The sequence below is a fragment of the Pagrus major genome, chromosome 4, assembly GCF_040436345.1.
Source record: "Pagrus major chromosome 4, Pma_NU_1.0".
Taxonomy (NCBI): domain Eukaryota; kingdom Metazoa; phylum Chordata; class Actinopteri; order Spariformes; family Sparidae; genus Pagrus; species Pagrus major.
The window spans coordinates 22307438-22325594 of NC_133218.1; the positions used below are offsets into that span (position 1 = coordinate 22307438).

The 18157-nt window shown below is 39.7% G+C and overlaps 1 protein-coding gene across 1 annotated transcript in view; it reads left to right on the plus strand.

The window, feature by feature from the left end:
- Nucleotides 1-2634: 2634 nt before the first annotated feature.
- The window catches only part of plekha7b (pleckstrin homology domain containing, family A member 7b), an 81840-nt gene continuing 66317 nt past the window's right edge, over nucleotides 2635-18157 (plus strand). Inside the window, exons 1-3 of the mRNA XM_073465234.1 lie at nucleotides 2635-2782; nucleotides 2886-2962; nucleotides 3084-3141. Coding sequence (XP_073321335.1) covers nucleotides 2700-2782; nucleotides 2886-2962; nucleotides 3084-3141 — 218 coding nt within the window. The 5' untranslated portion in view covers nucleotides 2635-2699. The remainder of the gene's footprint in view (nucleotides 2783-2885; nucleotides 2963-3083; nucleotides 3142-18157) is intronic.

An 18157-nucleotide genomic window follows, 5' to 3' on the forward strand; every position in this document is an offset into this window, starting at 1 on the left:
TGCAGCACAGCTTTTTCTTCAAATCTGTTGCAATTGGGTGGAGCTGCTCTCATGTTGTGACAGATGTAATAATGCGTTGTATGAATCACAAATGTGGTTTGTTCTGTTGAGGAAAAACACAGATGAGTGTGGAATTAAAGTAAAAACCAACGTACATAATAGATGTCTTGGTGTGGTGTTGGGTCACTATGAGCTGCTAAAACAGGTTAATGATCCTTGGCATAGAGTAATTGCGGTGGAGGGCCCTGTCTATCACATTTCCCACAGGTTGTCAATTTGGATTAGAACTGGTGATTGTAAAGGGCAAAAGCATATGATTCATATCATTTTAAAACTCATAAACCATTTGGCGCCCCTTGTGCCCTGTACAGAAGCATGTGCATTTGAAGTCAAAGTCATTTGCGCAGTTAAAAACAAGTTTCAATGTGCCTAGAAACATATGAGAACAGGGAAAATCCTTTTATTCTTTGACTCTTCGGTCGAGCAGATAAGGCTTCAAGTGAATTGGTTTCTGCACAGCGGCTTTTTTTTTTTAGAGGAAATGATTTATCTCTCACTATTCTTGAAGAACACTCCCTTAAAACCACTGGAGTTTCCACAAAGCATCCCCAAAAGGGAATTACAGATCAAATATTTATAATGTTGACAGATGTTTTCCTGCCCTCTGCTCACTGATCTGCACCACATACAGTAGTATGCCCCACTCACAAAGGACATATAAAGATAACTGAAATATACACCTCACCATAAACAAAAGATGGCCCGCATGCCTTTCTCTGATTGTTTGACAAATTTATTTGGATACCAGTTAAATCATAGGGAGTATTGTATTAATGACAATGCATCTATATAAGAGACCATGGCGTGATGAAGTGAAACCTTGCTGCTTGTCTCTTGATGCTCAGCAAAATAACTCTAGTGCCAACACCACTGTGACTTTGAACATTGCCTGCCCTCACATAGCTCATGCAAGTGAAATTTATGGGCAGCTTTGGTAAATTGGGCAGGTCTGTTTGATGCAGTGTAAGCATTATTGTAATGTGTCATGGTCAGGAAGGCTATCTGTCCTCAGAACGTGACTGCAGTGAAGGTGATGTGAGGCTGACGAACTTCATCTAGAGCTTCCAGTACAATTTATGCACGGGCATACAAGAAGGCATTTCCTACTCTGAGCATGCATGCAGACACACACACACACACACACACACACACACATGCACACAAGACTCTCTTTCCTTACTCCAGGTCTTACTTGGCGTGAATTAAAATGTTCAAAAAATTGTATTCATTGTAAACTTTGCTTCAAGAAATTTACATCAGTAGAACAATGATTTGATGATGATTTGTTTTATGGACTATGAAACTTCACCCACCTCTGCATTGGCACTGGGGTGACTAGATAATGACTGAATTTAATTTATTTTGGGGTGAACTTGTCCTTTAAGAGGTTTTAAACTTGGGATGTGATTTTCAGTTTTTCACAGGTACAAAGTTGATTAACACACCCCCAAGATAAATTGATGTGGCCTGGTTTAAATTGCAGGCACGCCTCCTGACCAATATCTCACCTGGTTGTCCTTGAGTCTAAATTTCTTTTGTGGTTACTTTGTCATTGTCATAGAGACCAACTTTCTTCTCTTCCTCTGCAACAACTCTTCTGCTGTTATTACCTAAGTAGCTTATGTTTTCTTCCGTGTCTGTTTCTTGGTTGGTTTGTTTGTCAGCAGAATTACACAAAAACTACTGAAGGGATATCCACAAACTTTTTTTTTTTCTCACTTTCTGTAACATTGAAAGATCGGGCTTTTATCGACATTTTTGTTCATTTCTCACAGAATAATGCACTGATGTTATTGAAATAAAAAATCAGGGGTATTTACACAGCTAGTATCTATGAGTGCATACAACCAATACGGCTCCAAGTAAAAATCCAGATCTAGTTCTTAAATATCTAAATATTCTTAAATATCTCTTGATTGAATTAAAGTGGACTGCTGAGCATTGGTGGAGGTATGCGCTCTACTGAATGCCATTCTGGCTTGGACTATGCTGCTCTCGAACATTCCCAAATAAAGGAACGAAAAGCTGCTAAAACCCAAAATGAACTCTTCTTACTTTGTCATTTCTAAGTCTCCTCATGAGCTTGTGATAAAATATATTTTCGAGGACGTATTCCTGTCTCACACACGTGCAATCCCACAGTTTAAAAAGAGAAAATTAAGCATGCAAAATCATATTGGTTTAATTTAGACATTCCTGTAATCCTTTATTATCCCTTAAAGGGTTTACATTCTTGCTTCCATGTGTGCAAAATCCCCCTTGAAATACTTTTAGGATAACATGCTTTCTGGATTGTTGTGTGTCCTGAAATGTCCCGGTCACAAATTCCAGCTTAAATCCGGTGCACTTCCACTACTACACCCTCCGGGCTCCACCCTACCTTTCTCCCTCTGCAGTGACTTCATGTATTATTCTTTTGTAGCTTTAATCATTTGCCAGGCGTCTGCTACTTGTGGGGACCTGGTTAGCCGCTTCGTGAGCTCAAATTACATAAAAACACAAGAGTCGTGGAAGTGGTGTGAGTTTGGTATTCTTCCCCTTTAAAAAAAACTATGCAGCCCTAGCGGTGGTTTTTTATCTGGGCTCCCTGGAAGAGTCTGCGGAGAGGGAGAGGGGGGACAAGCCGAGTCGGAGAGATCATGGCGGCACCTCTCGGACGGGACACCCTACCTGACCACTGGTCGTACGGAGTTTGTAGAGATGGCCGGGTCTTCTTCATTAAGTGAGCGGTGGTTTTACTTCCCAACGCTTGGTTTCTTAACGAGGCATTATGAAAGGTTTTTTATTGTTTTATTACCGTTCAGTAACAGGTGTCTTTCTTGCAGTGATAAAACTCATAGCACTACTTGGCTACATCCACGGACTGGTGAACCTGTTAACTCTGGACACATGATCCGGTCAGGTACGCGACAAACTATCAGATTTGTGGGATACCGAGAGGACATATTTTTTTGCTGCACTGTGTTTTCTGTCTGTGGCGGGTCGTTCAGTGTGGGTTTTTTTGTTGTTGTCCCGTCTTATAGATTTGCCAAGAGGATGGGAAGAGGGCTTCACGGACGAAGGAGCCAGCTACTTCATCAAGTGAGTGTGGCTTTTGAGCATTGTTGCGTTTGCTTGACCGTGTAAAATGTGATCCCATTAGCTGGTTGTTTCGCATAAAAAGTGCTTTCATTGCACAGTTCTGACACGTCTAAGTTGCTTTAACTCAAACTAGATTAAACTGTATATGTTAAACATGACATTTCATCTAAAAAAACACAGTATGCAAATGACAAACGACACGTGAACACACCAGCATATGGATTAACACACAGGGGTCCCATCAGATAGGTGAAACCAATTACCTCTGGCTGCATTGTGAATGGAGAGTGGCAGTGCCTGGCAGGACAGGAAGAAGGCTATTAAAATTCTCCTCACATCCTCCATGCAGGACCTCTACTCTCTCTATTAGATAGGTGTGCCGCCTCGGTGTGCATGTGTGTGGCAATTTGTGTGTGTGATAGAGAGACTGTAAAGGTTGCAGGAGAGAGGGGTGTGACCATGTTGTGACAGAGATGTATAGCATGATTGCATTATTGAAGCAAAGAGGACGGCATTTACAAAGTCACAGACTGCGGTGTGAAGTTTATTTGTCAGATTCGCACGTGTCCTTCACACATTATCATTTCTGGGATTCAGGTTCAAACGAGAGGCAGCACGCCATCGCCCACACATTTCCCTTACATTGAAGTATGGCTGACTGAAGGGTTTTGTGCATTGTATTTGCATTTCCATCTGCAGTGCTGGGATTTTTGATTGTATCAGAGGGTTTCTGTGAGAGTAACCAGGACACAAGAGCAACCAGCGAATCATGCTAAAAGCAGTCAGTTAAGTCAGGCTAACAGTGACAGACAGAAATCCTACTGTAAGACAAAGAGCAGACAAATTCTTCATTGGTGCTGCATCATTGTGGATTACAATGACTCCTCCCCCTGTAGCTTGTTTAAGGTTTTGTAGTTCAACTACCCATAGTCCTGTCATGGCCCTTTTAGTTTGCCCCATTTGTTCCAGACAGAAGGCCTGTATGGTCAGGTTTTATATCCCCATAGCTGCAGTCTTTCTGGGGTTGACAGTTACGAATAAAAGAGGTCCTGGCCCAATGACATGCAGTGCTCAGACACCAGTTTGGAGCACTGATACGCTCTTCATCTTAGAAATACCTGCACTCAGAATTAAGTATAAAACAGTGTGGTAAAACAGATGCTATAAAAACATGGATCGCAAATGATACAAACAGGATGCACTGTGCCAAACAAATGTATTCAAAAGCCACCTCTAAAGGCATTCTGGCATCCAACCATGTGGGCTTAAAAGAAAAAAGACATAGGAAATGGTCCAACTAACAAATTTGTTGTCACTGGCACTTATATTGTGTGTGGAATAAAAGCGGTTGTTGTGTTTCTCTCGTTCTCGCACTTTTTCTCTGTAAGAAGCGAGAACAATGCAACAGTGAAGTTGTGTGATATATGGTAGCCTAAATGTCAAGGCTGTTAAATCAGTCGACTACTTGTTGCCCAGTTGGCTCGGTGGAAGGATCCTGTTTTTTCTCCTGCTCCTGGCTTGTTTCTTTTGTTTTCGAGAGCTAATTTCTTGGTGTCAAACAGTGGTCAGGAACACACCCAGACTGTTATTTTGTACCATTTGTCTTATCTTGAGCAAAGCTGACATCTTTCCATGTTTTCTTGGCGCTTGAAAGAAAGTCAAATCATTTTGTGTTTGCCAGAGTGGGTAGAAACTGCTGAGTGATTATTTATACAGCCTAACTGTATTGTGAAAAATTGCCAGTACAAAGATATCTTGCCTATCAGCTCCAGTCAAAACACTTGAATCATGTGACTTTAACTATGTGAATATCTGACATCATTGGAACACATTGATAATGAGACAATGCTGTAATAATGATCAAAGTATTAGCTTGAGCACAACCACATTTTTTGGGCCTATGCTGATACGGATGTTAGGGAGTAAAAAATACCCACATTAATATCTGCCATAGGCAAATTCAAAATAAAAGTCAACACTTGTTTCGCCAGTTAAATACTTTTAATGTGAAGCTGCAGCAGTAGGAAATGTTCGGTTTGCATTAGCAGTAAATTAACATAGCGCTTTACAGATAGTGAATGTCTTTTCTTGTAAACAGCCACTGTGCTAGGTATGACCAGTGTTGTCACAAGCTTATTTGTAGGTGGGAAAATTCTGTCACTGTGGAAAGTCTAATAAGCCAATATCACCAAATTTTTTTTTAAATGAAACCCTCAAATGTGGTTTTCAAACACTTGCGACGAAGATTTGTAATGGAGGCAGGATGTTTTACAGTAACAGTGCAGTAAGTTAGCTCTAAGTTAAGCAAGTTTAAATAACATCAAATAACATCACTGTACTAAAACTCTAAACTTCACTTGGAATTTAATTATTACAAATAGCCTATAATAGCCTAGCCTATAATATCAGCCAACCAACATATTGGTGGGGCTCTAGTATTAACATTCTCTATATCAGCCGGCCCAGGTGTAAAAATGATCAACTATTATACTGTATGACAAATGGATTGGTCTTGGTTTAATTCTTGAAGCAGTGTGACTATGAAGTCCCATATTGAAGTTTAATGTTCATATGGATAATTAGTTTGAGAAACAGCTGATTGGTGCACAGCTCATCTTAATGTGAATGTTACTGTTTATTATTCTCTTGTGATGGAGTACTGTCATTTTCTCATTGTGGAGGAGTGTATCTCAGGTGGTTTATTTGATTTATTGCAAACCTAGATGCCAGGTTTTTGAATTTGTCCCATGTGTCTGGGTAATTATAGGAGGTGTCACATGTGTCAAGCTCACCTGGCTTTTTACTCAGCTTAGCACTCAGCTAATGAAGCTCAGAGTGAAAACACAGGCCTGGTTAATTTATTACTACTTTGTTCTTAAAAACATGATTTAGTCTGACAGATTAAATGTTAAAAACAGCTTACACTCATAGAATATCTTAACAGCTTTGGGTTATTAATGTTAGCTTGCAAAACTCAAACACCAAAGGGAGACAGTGAAGATGGCTCCAGCTCAGTGGGATTAATCCTTAAGATCACATTAGAAAAATTGGAAAGGGACTGGACAACTTGGATTGTGGCCCTAGTTATTAAAATCATCACAAGTGTTAGTTTTTAGTGTATTACTGGCTACAACCCAACTTTTTAAAAGACCTATTAACGCTACATGAACAACTTCAATTAGCACTGAGTTGAGGTGAGTTTATTTCTCTGCTCCAGGGTACAAATCATAATACTTTTTGTTTGGTTTCACAGACATATCATTTTCACGTAAGCATCAGACGTTATGAGAAGCAGATCAGATTTTTAGCCCATAGCAAGAAGCTTCTTTTTAAACCACTTTTGTCCATCTCCAGTTGTCCAGGAAGTATACAGCAACAAACTCAAGCCGGACTGAGGTCAACATGGTGCTGTCGTGACACCGGTCAGTAGATCTGGTTGTGTGTTGATGGTGGAAATTAGCCGAGGTGGAGTACAAAGGAAGGATTGTTCAGACACTGCTGCTGTGGCAAATCTCACATTTATTTACACATCACTCTCAACCAACCTGAACTATCTGTTAGATGTGTGCAGTGCTTTATTTTGCTCCAACAGTGTGAGGGCTGAAGCTTTTTTCAACATCAAAGCTTGGGCTAAGAAGGCTTGTTATTATTTATATATGATAAAATATCATTGAAATTATGCAGCTTGTATGCAGTTTTTTTGTTTGGTTTAAGTTCAGTTAAGTTATAGTAAGGGTTGCTGCTGCTGCACAATTAATAGATGTTTGTTTGGTACACATCACAGCCACAATGTCAGGTCATCATGATATTATAAATAAAAATTGTGATGCTAAAGTTATCATTCCCACTAATTGTGAAACATATCACAATCATAAAATCAAAATAATCACTATATGATTTTTTTTTACCATATTGTGCAGCCCTACTTATAGTAATGCATACTGACATACTGACATTAACCCATCAATAGACTGAATTGTGTCAAAACTAATGGGCGAGGTCTGTTGTCATCTGTGGCAGCAGATTGAAATAGAGTCTCTGGCTGTCATACTTCTGGCAAATCTCCGAGGAAGTGACCCAATTTTTAAAATCATCTTCCAAAATCATCCAGTTTCAATCCCTGCAGATGATATGCTACAGATGAAACAGGCCTGTGCGATGTGTCATGGATGCATATCAATGTAAGGACAGCAAAAGAAGGCTGAAAAATGACATGTGTGGAATTGTGTAGGTACAGTGCAACTATGTTAAGCTTCCTTTTCAAGTTATATAAGATACTCAACTATCATGAACATAAGTGCACCCCTGCATGTGGCAGTAAATAGATATGTTTGTAACAGATGTCATGACTGGAAGAACAGTTGGAAAGAATGTAACCGAGTGTACACATAAGTTCCAAATCCAAGAACATGGTGGGAAACAAAAGACTAAGAACCAACGTGATCATTGCACTAATTGTAATCTCATGATTTGTTCTTGTCATATATAAATCTTCAGACGACCTTGTGTTTAGTAATCTTTGAGTAAAAGCTGGGAACACTGAGTTCAGTGAGGTGTACTCCCTTCAACACATCATTGGCACTCACTGAGCATAGGAAATGTGCAATTCTATAGCTCCCTGAGGGAAAAAAATGACCCCACAGAGGTACAATGGTGTCCTGTTGAGGACACAGTTCACATTGTTCAGTGGGTGCACAATACTATGGGACAGTCCAGGAAGAAGTGTTGATTTTAAACTCATATAGATTTCATGTAAAAAAAAGGCTCAACTTTATTCACTCTTCAGATGTAATATCCTCATTTAGGGCTGTCACGATATCAGAAAAAACCCTTTTGCTTTGTTTATTGTGTTTTGTCTCTATTTTGGCAAATGAATTACCCTCAAAATACAAGTGAAGGGTAGTGGAGAGAGAGTCTGTAATCAAAACTGTACAAAAGCATACAAGAAGAACAATTATATTAAACACATTTTAACAACTTATAAGTGTCAACCAGCAAGATATAAACAGACACGATTTAAGAGGCAAATGTATTGTTTACACAATATTTTCATGTGTGCATTATTACCACAATATCAATATCATTTTTAGGTATCCCCATCAACAATTTTTTGTCATCTTAGATTTTTTATGGGTGTTCGTCTTCCCATTCTACTGCTGCTTGTTATGTTTTAAGTTGTGCTTGCATTTTGTAACCCGCTGACTGTTTTTGATCAGGACAGTATGAGTTAATTAGCCACAAGGTGTTTTGGGAGTTTTGAAGAGAGGCATTTTAATAGAGGATAAAAAAGAAGTGTAATATCCCTACAGGCCCTTATCTTAAGGCTGTCTTAACGAAGCTTTATTTTTCTGCAAACACAGCAAATCCATACCTTATTGCTGGGTTCAAAACTTAATTGCCAAAAAAAGACAGGGCACGAAGTAGCCCAAAGGTCCTTCAAAAGGACCTTTGCGCTTCGAGTTTTTAGATTCTCTTATCATTAAAGATATTTCGATGTAACTCTAACTCTGACTTGATCTATTTGGGAACACTGTGTTTCAAACTGTCACATTGTACCTCTGACTTTGAAACTTTTATAGTGAAGTACAACTCTGAATGTGTTTCTTTGTGCTGGACGGTTCTGTATGAGACAACTTGACCACAGTGGATTTAAGATATGAGTTCTGCTTGACGTTACCTCTAAAGTGTTTTCCCTGCTGGCCCTCCTTTGGGCTCAGACAGGAAGACAGTCAAGATATTTTTTCTTTCAAAGAGGCAAAGAAGCAGCAGAAACCCATCAGAAATGGTCAATGCTCAGATGAAGGCTCAAAATAGGACCTCAAACTTCAACATTCGCTAATGTATTGAAGCTTAACAACATAATTCACAGAAATTAGTCTAAAATTCCTTTAGGTATTGTACACGAGACTGTGTTAGATATGATAAGTAAGCCTTGTGTTTGCTCAAAGGACCATAGATGTAAAGGGACATTGTTTGCAAATCGTTGTGGAGTGTCATGGTAAGTAATGAGGAAAGATTGAAAACACGTGACTGAATACCAATCAGATAGAGCTCTCCGCCACAGGCAGCAGACAGGAGCAGGATCAGTGCAAATGCTTCTGTTTCAGCAAAGCTGAGGTGAGGCTGACACAAACAGTGAGGCAGCTGTTCATCTTCTCTGATGAACACATCTCTCCTCTGTGTATACCAACAAGGGAGTTATTATCTATATATAAATCTGTTGTGCTGCCCGAGAGTGCCTGTGTATAAACTGTACTTGGATGTTAGAGACAAGAAGGTATGGATGAAATTGGGTATGTCATTAGGTTCATCCAATTGGAACAGATGTGTCACTTAATAAGATCCCATAACAGCAGCAGCTTTCCTACTGTATGTGTGCTCCAGTGAGCAAATATTAATTACATATTTATAGGTTTTTCCCTCATACTTGGGCTCAGCCCTGCTCTTGATGACACAGTCTCAAGTAATTTCACTCTTTCTTAGACTTTCCCAGTTTATTAGTCTGGAATAGTTATTGTGAGAAACTGCTTCGGCCCACCTTGCAGATCTTGCTTTATTTGCTCTGCAATTTTCTTGTCCACAAGGGCCAGCTGTGCTTGTTGAACTGCCTCTACATAGTACTGTATGACTATATTTCCTCAAGTGTCGTCAGACTGTGATAACATCACTTTCACTGTAGTTTATGTACCTTTGAATCACAGGGTAACCGAGGATCCACTTACTCTACAAAAGATGTTAAGCATCAAAGGAACCACAGCTGTTTTCTAAAGCATTACTGGTGTGAATAATTCTCTTCAACTTTCTTGATACACTAGCATGACTCTTTGGCGTCATGGACACAGCATTCTGTGTCTTTGTACATTCTGAAGAGTGTTGCTCTTCTTGATTTATTATTTTTTGTCTGACAGGTTTTCTGTTTACAACAGAGATATCTGCACAAGATCAGCATATGCATGTTAATATTCAAATTAGCAACCAAGCTGCATTCAGATTAGATCTTGTGTGAATTTGCCTCTGGGAGTGCAGACACAAGGTTGAAAACGTGTAATCACCTACCAACTTGAACAATTTATTTGGGCTGCACAATTATTCTGAATATTATTGAAATTGCAATATGTCCAAGTGCAATATCTAAATCACAGCAATCAAGCTGCAATTTTTTGATAAAGGTAAAATGTTTGACACAACAGCATTGTAATGAAGCTCTGTAGTGCTTTAGAGATGCCATGACGCACAAATCTTGTTCTCCAGATGTAAGAAAACATTTTTGTTTGGTACAGACTCCAACAAACGTCACATCATCATTATAACCAGCTGCGACAACATCAGCTGGTCATGTTTTCACCTTGTGAGTCTGTGTGTGTGTGTGTGTGTGTGTTATCATGGCAAAATGAGGTCCTGGGGACACCTTTTGTAGCAGGAACTAACACAGAAGCAGTTTTGAGCACTTAGGCTACCTAGCTAGCTGTTGATTTTTTTTTTCTCTTAGCCTGTCTGCCTGCCTGTTTATCTGTCTGTTGGGGGACAGATGTTGTCACCATGATAGGAACGTCACAGGTGTGTGGTAGAGATCAAAATGAAGGCTAAGTTTGAGGATGAGCATGGTCCAAACAAGGAGGGGGGCGGATTACAATTTGGCACTGTGGTAACAATTTTACAAGAACCTATTATCCTTACAAGTGATTGATTAGGAATTATATTTTGACTTTTGTGTCCTCTGATTAAGGCATAAGGACTCATTCTCACATAACATGGTGTAATTGGTTATCTGTACTGGACATTTGGTTTGCTGTTCCTAGGTAGAGAACAAACTGATTCAGATGAGTATGAGCTAAGTCAGGTTTCCTCTGTGCTTACACAAAACATGTTATCTTAACAGTCATGCTGCACTTACACAATATCTGCTGTAAACAAGATGATATGGATTGGTGCTGCATGTGTGAAAACAAGGAGCACATTGTACACTTCTTACGCCTTACATCAGAGGTTACAAAAGTCAAAATACAATTCAAAATCAATTATTAGTAAGGATAATAAGAAATCATAAGCCAGTAGCCTAACACTGTCTTTGGTGTATAGATAAATCCCCTTGGCTTCATTTATATTCATTTTGTCATTTGATAATATTGTCTTACTTAGATCTTTATCGGGTAAATTTTTCCTTTTCCCCCCAGTGATTTTTATATCAATGTAGCGTCTCTACATGTTATCTATCATTTGGTTCATATATACAGGACATCACTTCTGCAGACTCGTCAGTGTGAGCTTGTGTATAAACACAATTCAGTGTCTTCCTCTACCTTCCCTCGAGCTGTTTATTGAGACTGTGACCTTCAGCTTAAAATAGATACCCCAAAATCGTTTTTGTCATTCTTGACAGGAAAATCCTGATGGATCAGATTACTCCTGTCTTATCTCTGCAAAATAGAGAAATTTGATTTTGGGGGCCTTATTATATGACACTGGACTAAAAAAACACAGCATTCCTGTAACATGTTGCCTGAAATGCTTTGTCAAGTTTGACAGACTTCCTCCGTTTATATTTGAAAATGCCTGCTGGCTGGAGAGTGTATTCAAAGGGTTTATTCTTATTTGCATTATTATATAATGGATACATCATCACCACGCGTTTTTTGAGCTTGCTAATGGAATGATCAAATTATCAAATGACTGATCAGCTGATAACATATTTGGTCATTGGTCATAGTTATTGCTCTGTAATAAGTCCTAGTTTTTGACAAGATACCAGCACCTGAATGTGTGTTGCCTCATTTGATTGAACTCCCAGATTTGTTGCACTTCTCTTCCCACCATTGCACCATGTGGGCTGTGCAGGGAATGAAAATACTGAATGAACAGGCTAAATGCATTTCAAGGTCAAGAGAATAGTAACAAGATGTACTGCTCTTTTGCTAATCTTTGCTGATCATAAAAATAATGCTCAAAATAGGTTCTTGATTTTCTTTTTTTAACGGAAGAAAGTGCTGGGTACAGAGAAACACTTCATTTCCCCATAACGCATAGACGCACAACCTTGTCTTGAGGCATGATTCATTAATCCTGTGACGATGGCAACAGTGCACATGTGAACACTGTCTCGAGCAGCAGATGCAGGGATACTGAAATTGATATCAGGATTCATGGCCATGGAATTGCAAATGGGCTGTTGTTGAGGTAGCGAGTCCTCTCACTCTTGTAGGATGATTTATGTTGACCATTTGTCATTATCAGTAGATCCTTGTATCACGTTTAAATCATGTCCAGCTATTGTGTTAGTACATCTATCTTCTTTCCTTGCCTGTTATAGGCGCCTTGAACTTTCATTTAAGGCCAGAGCGTTTTATAAATAGAGCTGCGTTGTCAATATCATGTCAGAGTTGACTGATTACGAGGCTTGTGACAGTTAAACAATACATACTGTACAGTACTGACAGGGCCTACAAATAGAGTCGGAGGTTAAAGCGGTGGACTGAATTAAGACGATGAAAACAAAGGGCAGATTGAGAGTGTGGTACAGTGGTTGTTTGTGCGGCAGAACAGAAAGGAAGCTTTCCATCAGGCCTTGTTTGGACTTGCAATATTTAACCCCAGGAACCTGCAATGAATGAATACATTAGGAGCTGCGGGCTTGAGGTGTGCTCTGTGTGATGATATACATTATCTCGAATGAGTCATTCAGTGTCCAGACAGCCTGAGCAGGTTTCCCAGTCAGAGCTGGAGCAGAGGGAGTCAGAGCAGAAACAGGGCAGGGGAGATGCTCGAGCCGGGATGGGGACCTACTGTTGCAGCTGCCTGCCCATTGGCCACGGGACTGACTCGGCCGATCATGAAACAGAGGTGGTTGCTGAGCTGGAGGAGAGGCAGACTGAGACAAGGTAACACTAGTTTGATGGCATTATCAAAGGGGAAGTTTTTCTTTGTCTTTGTGTAAAAGAGGTGCTTGGTTTTACTGCAATCTGGATATCTACAACATGCTCTGGTAATGTACATCAAATGTAAATTGAACTAGTATGCTGAAAACAGCAGTTAAAGATCTAATCTAATAGTAAAACAAAACTTTTTTTTCCTACTGTCATATTTCTACATGTTATTAAAGAAAGAAGCACTGCACCTGAGTCGTTTCAGCTGCCTCTCTGAAAGAAAGAAAGAGTTTGTGTACCCTCCCTCTGATTGAATTCAGATGACAGTTTTTCTGCCGCATTCTGTCAGAGTGTGACTGGAGTCACTGCGGAGAGGCGCGGGTCCCACACTGCTCTCATCTCACCAGACGGGTGAGGAGAGATGTGATTAGTTAGCACCCACGAAGGTGGAAGATGGATGTTGTATAAAAAGAGAAAGTCTTTCTAGAGAGAATATGTGAGACCTTTTTGTTAAAATAATAGAAAATAAAAAGATTTCAGTGTTTGGTGTAAAAGTGATGAACACTAAAGTAGATCATATAAATGTAAAAAAGCAGTAGAATCTCATATACGATAGTGTAATGGCATTGATTTTCTGCAGGAACAGAAAATCTGCATTTAGATAAAAAGCGCTTAGGTTACGTGATTGTATCCATCTGGTAAAATTTAAGATACTGCATGAAAAGTGTTTCACTTAACTCTACAATGAAACTGCGACTAGAACTTGCTGTCACATACATGCTACATGTAGAACATGATCTGAATGACTGTTTTAGAGTATAAACAGCGGTGTTAAAGCTGAATTAATCAATATTTTTATAGGTGCAATGGATCAAATTAATATTTGTTTCACCATAATTACTTTATCGACTTATCATGCATATCTCATCGACCTAAAAGTAGCAAAAACTGGATTGGCAGTATATTGCCTGTTAAGGAGGAATGACTATACACCTGCACCAACTGTTTAACATTATTGAAACTGGAAAAAAATAGTTTTTTATTTTAATGTATAATTATGAAGTAAATGTTGATTACTTCTGTCAAGGAAGTTATGCTTTCACCCTGTGTCCATTGGTTGGTCGGTTGGTTGGTTTGAAAAATAATACTGAACCGATTTCCACCAAACTTTGATGGAGGACGTGTTTCGGCCCAGAATAGACCCCTTTTACTTTTGTGTTGGATCTTGATGGGATGGATCCTAGAATTATTTCTTACTTTATTTAACATTATGCGATAGATCGTTTTCAACACTTTCATTAAAGAATAATGCATGGATCTTGATGAAAAAAACATGCAAATATACAGTAGATAGCTGGTATCTATGAGTGAGTACAATTTGATGTGAATCCCAGACATAGATCTGGTGAGCTTAAATTATGGTTGAGCAGTTATGAGTGGTTTAAAATTTACATTTGAGGTTGATATTGGATGAGACTTGATTGAATAAAAGGGGACTGTTGGGCCTTGGTGGAGGTATGCACTTTTCTGAGTGTCATTCTAGTTGCAGAATGTAACGGCAAGTCGGGAGTTGTCTGTTTCCACTTTAAGTGCAATTTTTGTTAAAAGACAGTCCGTTTTATTTATTGTTTTATTTAATTTATGTTTAATTTATTTACGATATTTTTATATTTTTTTCACATTCCAATTCCAATGTCTAAATACTACTAAGAATTGAAAGTTCATTGCTCTTCTCATCTCAGTTCTAATGAGCATTTTTCAGGTTATTGTACTAGTATTACAGTTTTGATTCAATCTCAATGCTGATTTCAGTACTGTTTCCAGCTTAAGGAAGGCAGCTGTTTTCAGCGAACAAGCTCTGATAAGCCCATTACCTACCTAGCACCAAAAGGCTGACGGACAAGTCAGTAACTAGTTGTTGACCATAGTGGCGCTGTGAGTAAAAAGAAGAGTATTTCTCTTTCGAGTTGGTGAGGACCAAAAATACACTGCTCAAAAAAATTAAGGGAACACTTTAATCACACATCAGATCTTGATTAACAAATGATTCAAGTTGAAAATATTGACTGATGTACATTGTATAATTTGTTGAGAACAAAATTATGTAACAACGGTCAATGGAAACCAAAATCATCAATCCATTGAGGGTTGGATTCAGAAATCACACTGTAAATCAAAGTAAAAAATTGAAAGCACAGGTTGATCCAACTTGTGTGAATTTTATCACAGCAACTCATAATGTGACTCAGTAGTTTATATGGCCCCCGCGTGTCTGTATGCACTCCTGACAACATCTGGGCATGCTCCTAATGCATCGACGGATGGTTTCCTGGGGGATCTCTTCCCTGGCCTGGATCAGGGCATCAGTGAGCTCCTGGACAGTCTGTGGCGGTACATAACGTCCCATAGGTGCTCAATTGGATTTAGGTCAGGGGAACGAGAGGGCCAGTCAATGGAATCAATGCCTTTGGCTTCCAGGAACTGCCTACAAAGTCTAGCCACATGAGGCATGACATTGTCCTGCACCAGGAGGAACCCTGGGCCCACTGCACCAGCATAAGGTCTGACAGTCGCTCTGAGGATTTCAACCTAACAGCAGTCAGGCTACCGTTGGCTTTGACGTGGAGGTCTGTGCGACCCTCCAAGGATATGCCTCCCAAGACCATCACTGACCCACCGCCAAACCGGTCATGCTGGATGGTGTTACAGGCAGCATTACATTCATCACGGCGTCTCCAGACTCTTTCATCCCTAAACTTTCTGACAGTTTGGTCAGAAACATGCACACCAGTAGCTTGCTGGAAGTCATTTTGTAGGGCTCTGGCAGTGCTCCTCTTGTTCCTCCTCGCACAAAAGAGCAGATACCGGTCCTGCTGCTGGGTTGATGCCCTTCTACGGCCCTGTCCAACTCTCCTTGTGTAACAGCCCATCTCCTGGTTTCTCCTCAATGCTCTTGAGACTGTGCTGGGAGACACAGCAAACCTTCCTGCGACCGCACATATGGATGTGCCATCCTGGAAGAGCTGGACTACCTGTGCAACCTGATTGGGCTGCAGGTACCGCCTCATGCTACCAGTAGTGACAAGGACACTAGCAGAACACAAAACTAGAGAAGAATCAGTCAGGAAGGATAAGGAGAGAGCAATTGTCTATGGTCACCACATGCAAAACCATTCCCTTTTTGGGGGTTGTCTTACTTTTGCCTCTCCATTGCAGCTGTTGTCACTTTCATTTGCACCAAAGCAGGTGAAATTGATTCACAATCACTTGTGCTTCCTAAATGGACAGATTGATATCCCTAAAGTTTAACTGACTTGGTGTTATACTGCAACAATTAAGTGTTCCCTTTTTTTGAGCAGTGTAGCTTTAAAGAGAGTGAATATTGGACTTGAATTCATCCGGTGGCCAGAAATACAACCCCAAGTGACTGCTAATGTTCCTCCATATCTGCTGGAAATTATTTGCTAACAGAATTCAGCACAACAACTTTATAAGATGAAGTAAGTGCTGCTTTTTTCAGCTTGCTCAATCAGGTTAGGGCAGAGATCAATGAAACACAAGATGACCTTGAACCTAACTGATATTGTGACATGTCCTTTGTGGTGTTTTTTTCTATACATATTCCTTAAGGTAAATTGTTTGACGTCTAAATGACCTCACACTTCAATAAGCTTATGTTCAACAGCAGATTTAATGTATGAGCTCTGAAAATGTTTCTCATTGTGGATTACTTGATTGAATATTGCTGTTCCCATTAATGGAATATCGAGTGCGAAAAAGATAAATGAAAAGTCTGGCCAGTGCTGGTGAAAGCCGATCTGCTGGTCGGGGCAATTTCACTCACTGCAGCATTTACTGAACACATTGACCACACAGCTGTGTGACTTCTCACAAGCCAATCCAATTTAATTTGCTTTAGTGCAGAGATGCAAAGCTAATTCCTTATTCATGAGCTGATTGATTCTGCTTTTTTTAAACTACTCCAATTCTTTGTGATTTGATAATTTAAAATGTGATCAGTGTTCAGCTCCAGCCAGCCGTTGTCTGTAATTTGTTCAGTGAGATAAAGCTTGGGTTGTGCAGTAAAGGTGTTGAGGTGCTGATTTTGACAGCATATTTTATATTTGGAAGTTTTCAAATCACTTGTAGTTATAGTTTGTCTCAGTGGTGCTGTCCTGCGTGTCCTTATCTGTCAGTGCATCATTGAGACGTGGTGGAGCATGTATGTTTGTTGGGATGTGCTGTTCTGTTGTCTGCCACTAGATATTGCTCTTGAGTCTTTGTCTATTTGACAGTTTGATGCCATTACTTATTTGTTTCTGTCATATTTTTATCAAGACAAGTAATGCTTCAAGTGTTTTTGGTACTCTAACCTTTCTTTTTGTGTAGGCTCAAAAAGATATGTTAATCAAAGTTTGAATTTATAACTGAGTTATAAATGTGTTACCTTCCCATTATATATGGAGTCATTAACCATTTCTCAGTCATATCAACCTTTTCTTGCATTTAGCTAAAATGTTGTTGTATCAGTCGTATCTGCATACTTACACAACAACATTTCCTTTCTGAGTAATTTTGGTCCATAAACTAAACACTCATTATACACGTTGTATTTTTGCAAAGCCTTTTTCCTAATTGTGACGGTTTTCTAATCTCCTAACACAGCAGACTGGAATTGTGTTATTATATCTTCATTTTGTCATACAGCAGCCAGGAGGACAGCAGTGGAAGTAGGCAATAGAGTGAAGTATGAATGTTGACCTGGCTGTCCATCGTGCGTATCGACCTGAACCACCCTCGTCCAGCCCTCTGCTCTTATCTATATGTCTGTCTGTGGATTATCGAGCCGGCACTGCAGCAGCCCGAGCCAGTCACTCAGCTATAGTCTGCCCTCCATCCTCCGTCCCTCTCTCCCTGGCTGACTGGGATTTGATCTGATAAAGAGGGCTGAGACTGAAGGCTCTTGTTGCAGTCAGAGACCAAGGTCAGCATTTTACGTTGCGTGGACAACACAGTTAATACTGCTCATCTGTGGTCACCAGAAAGAATGGTGTAGTGAGTTTATCAGCACGTCGGGCCCTTCCCCTTTCCTCCTTCTTCATCTTCTATATAGTGACTGAACAATGGAGCGTTATCATTTTATTCGTCTCTGGGGA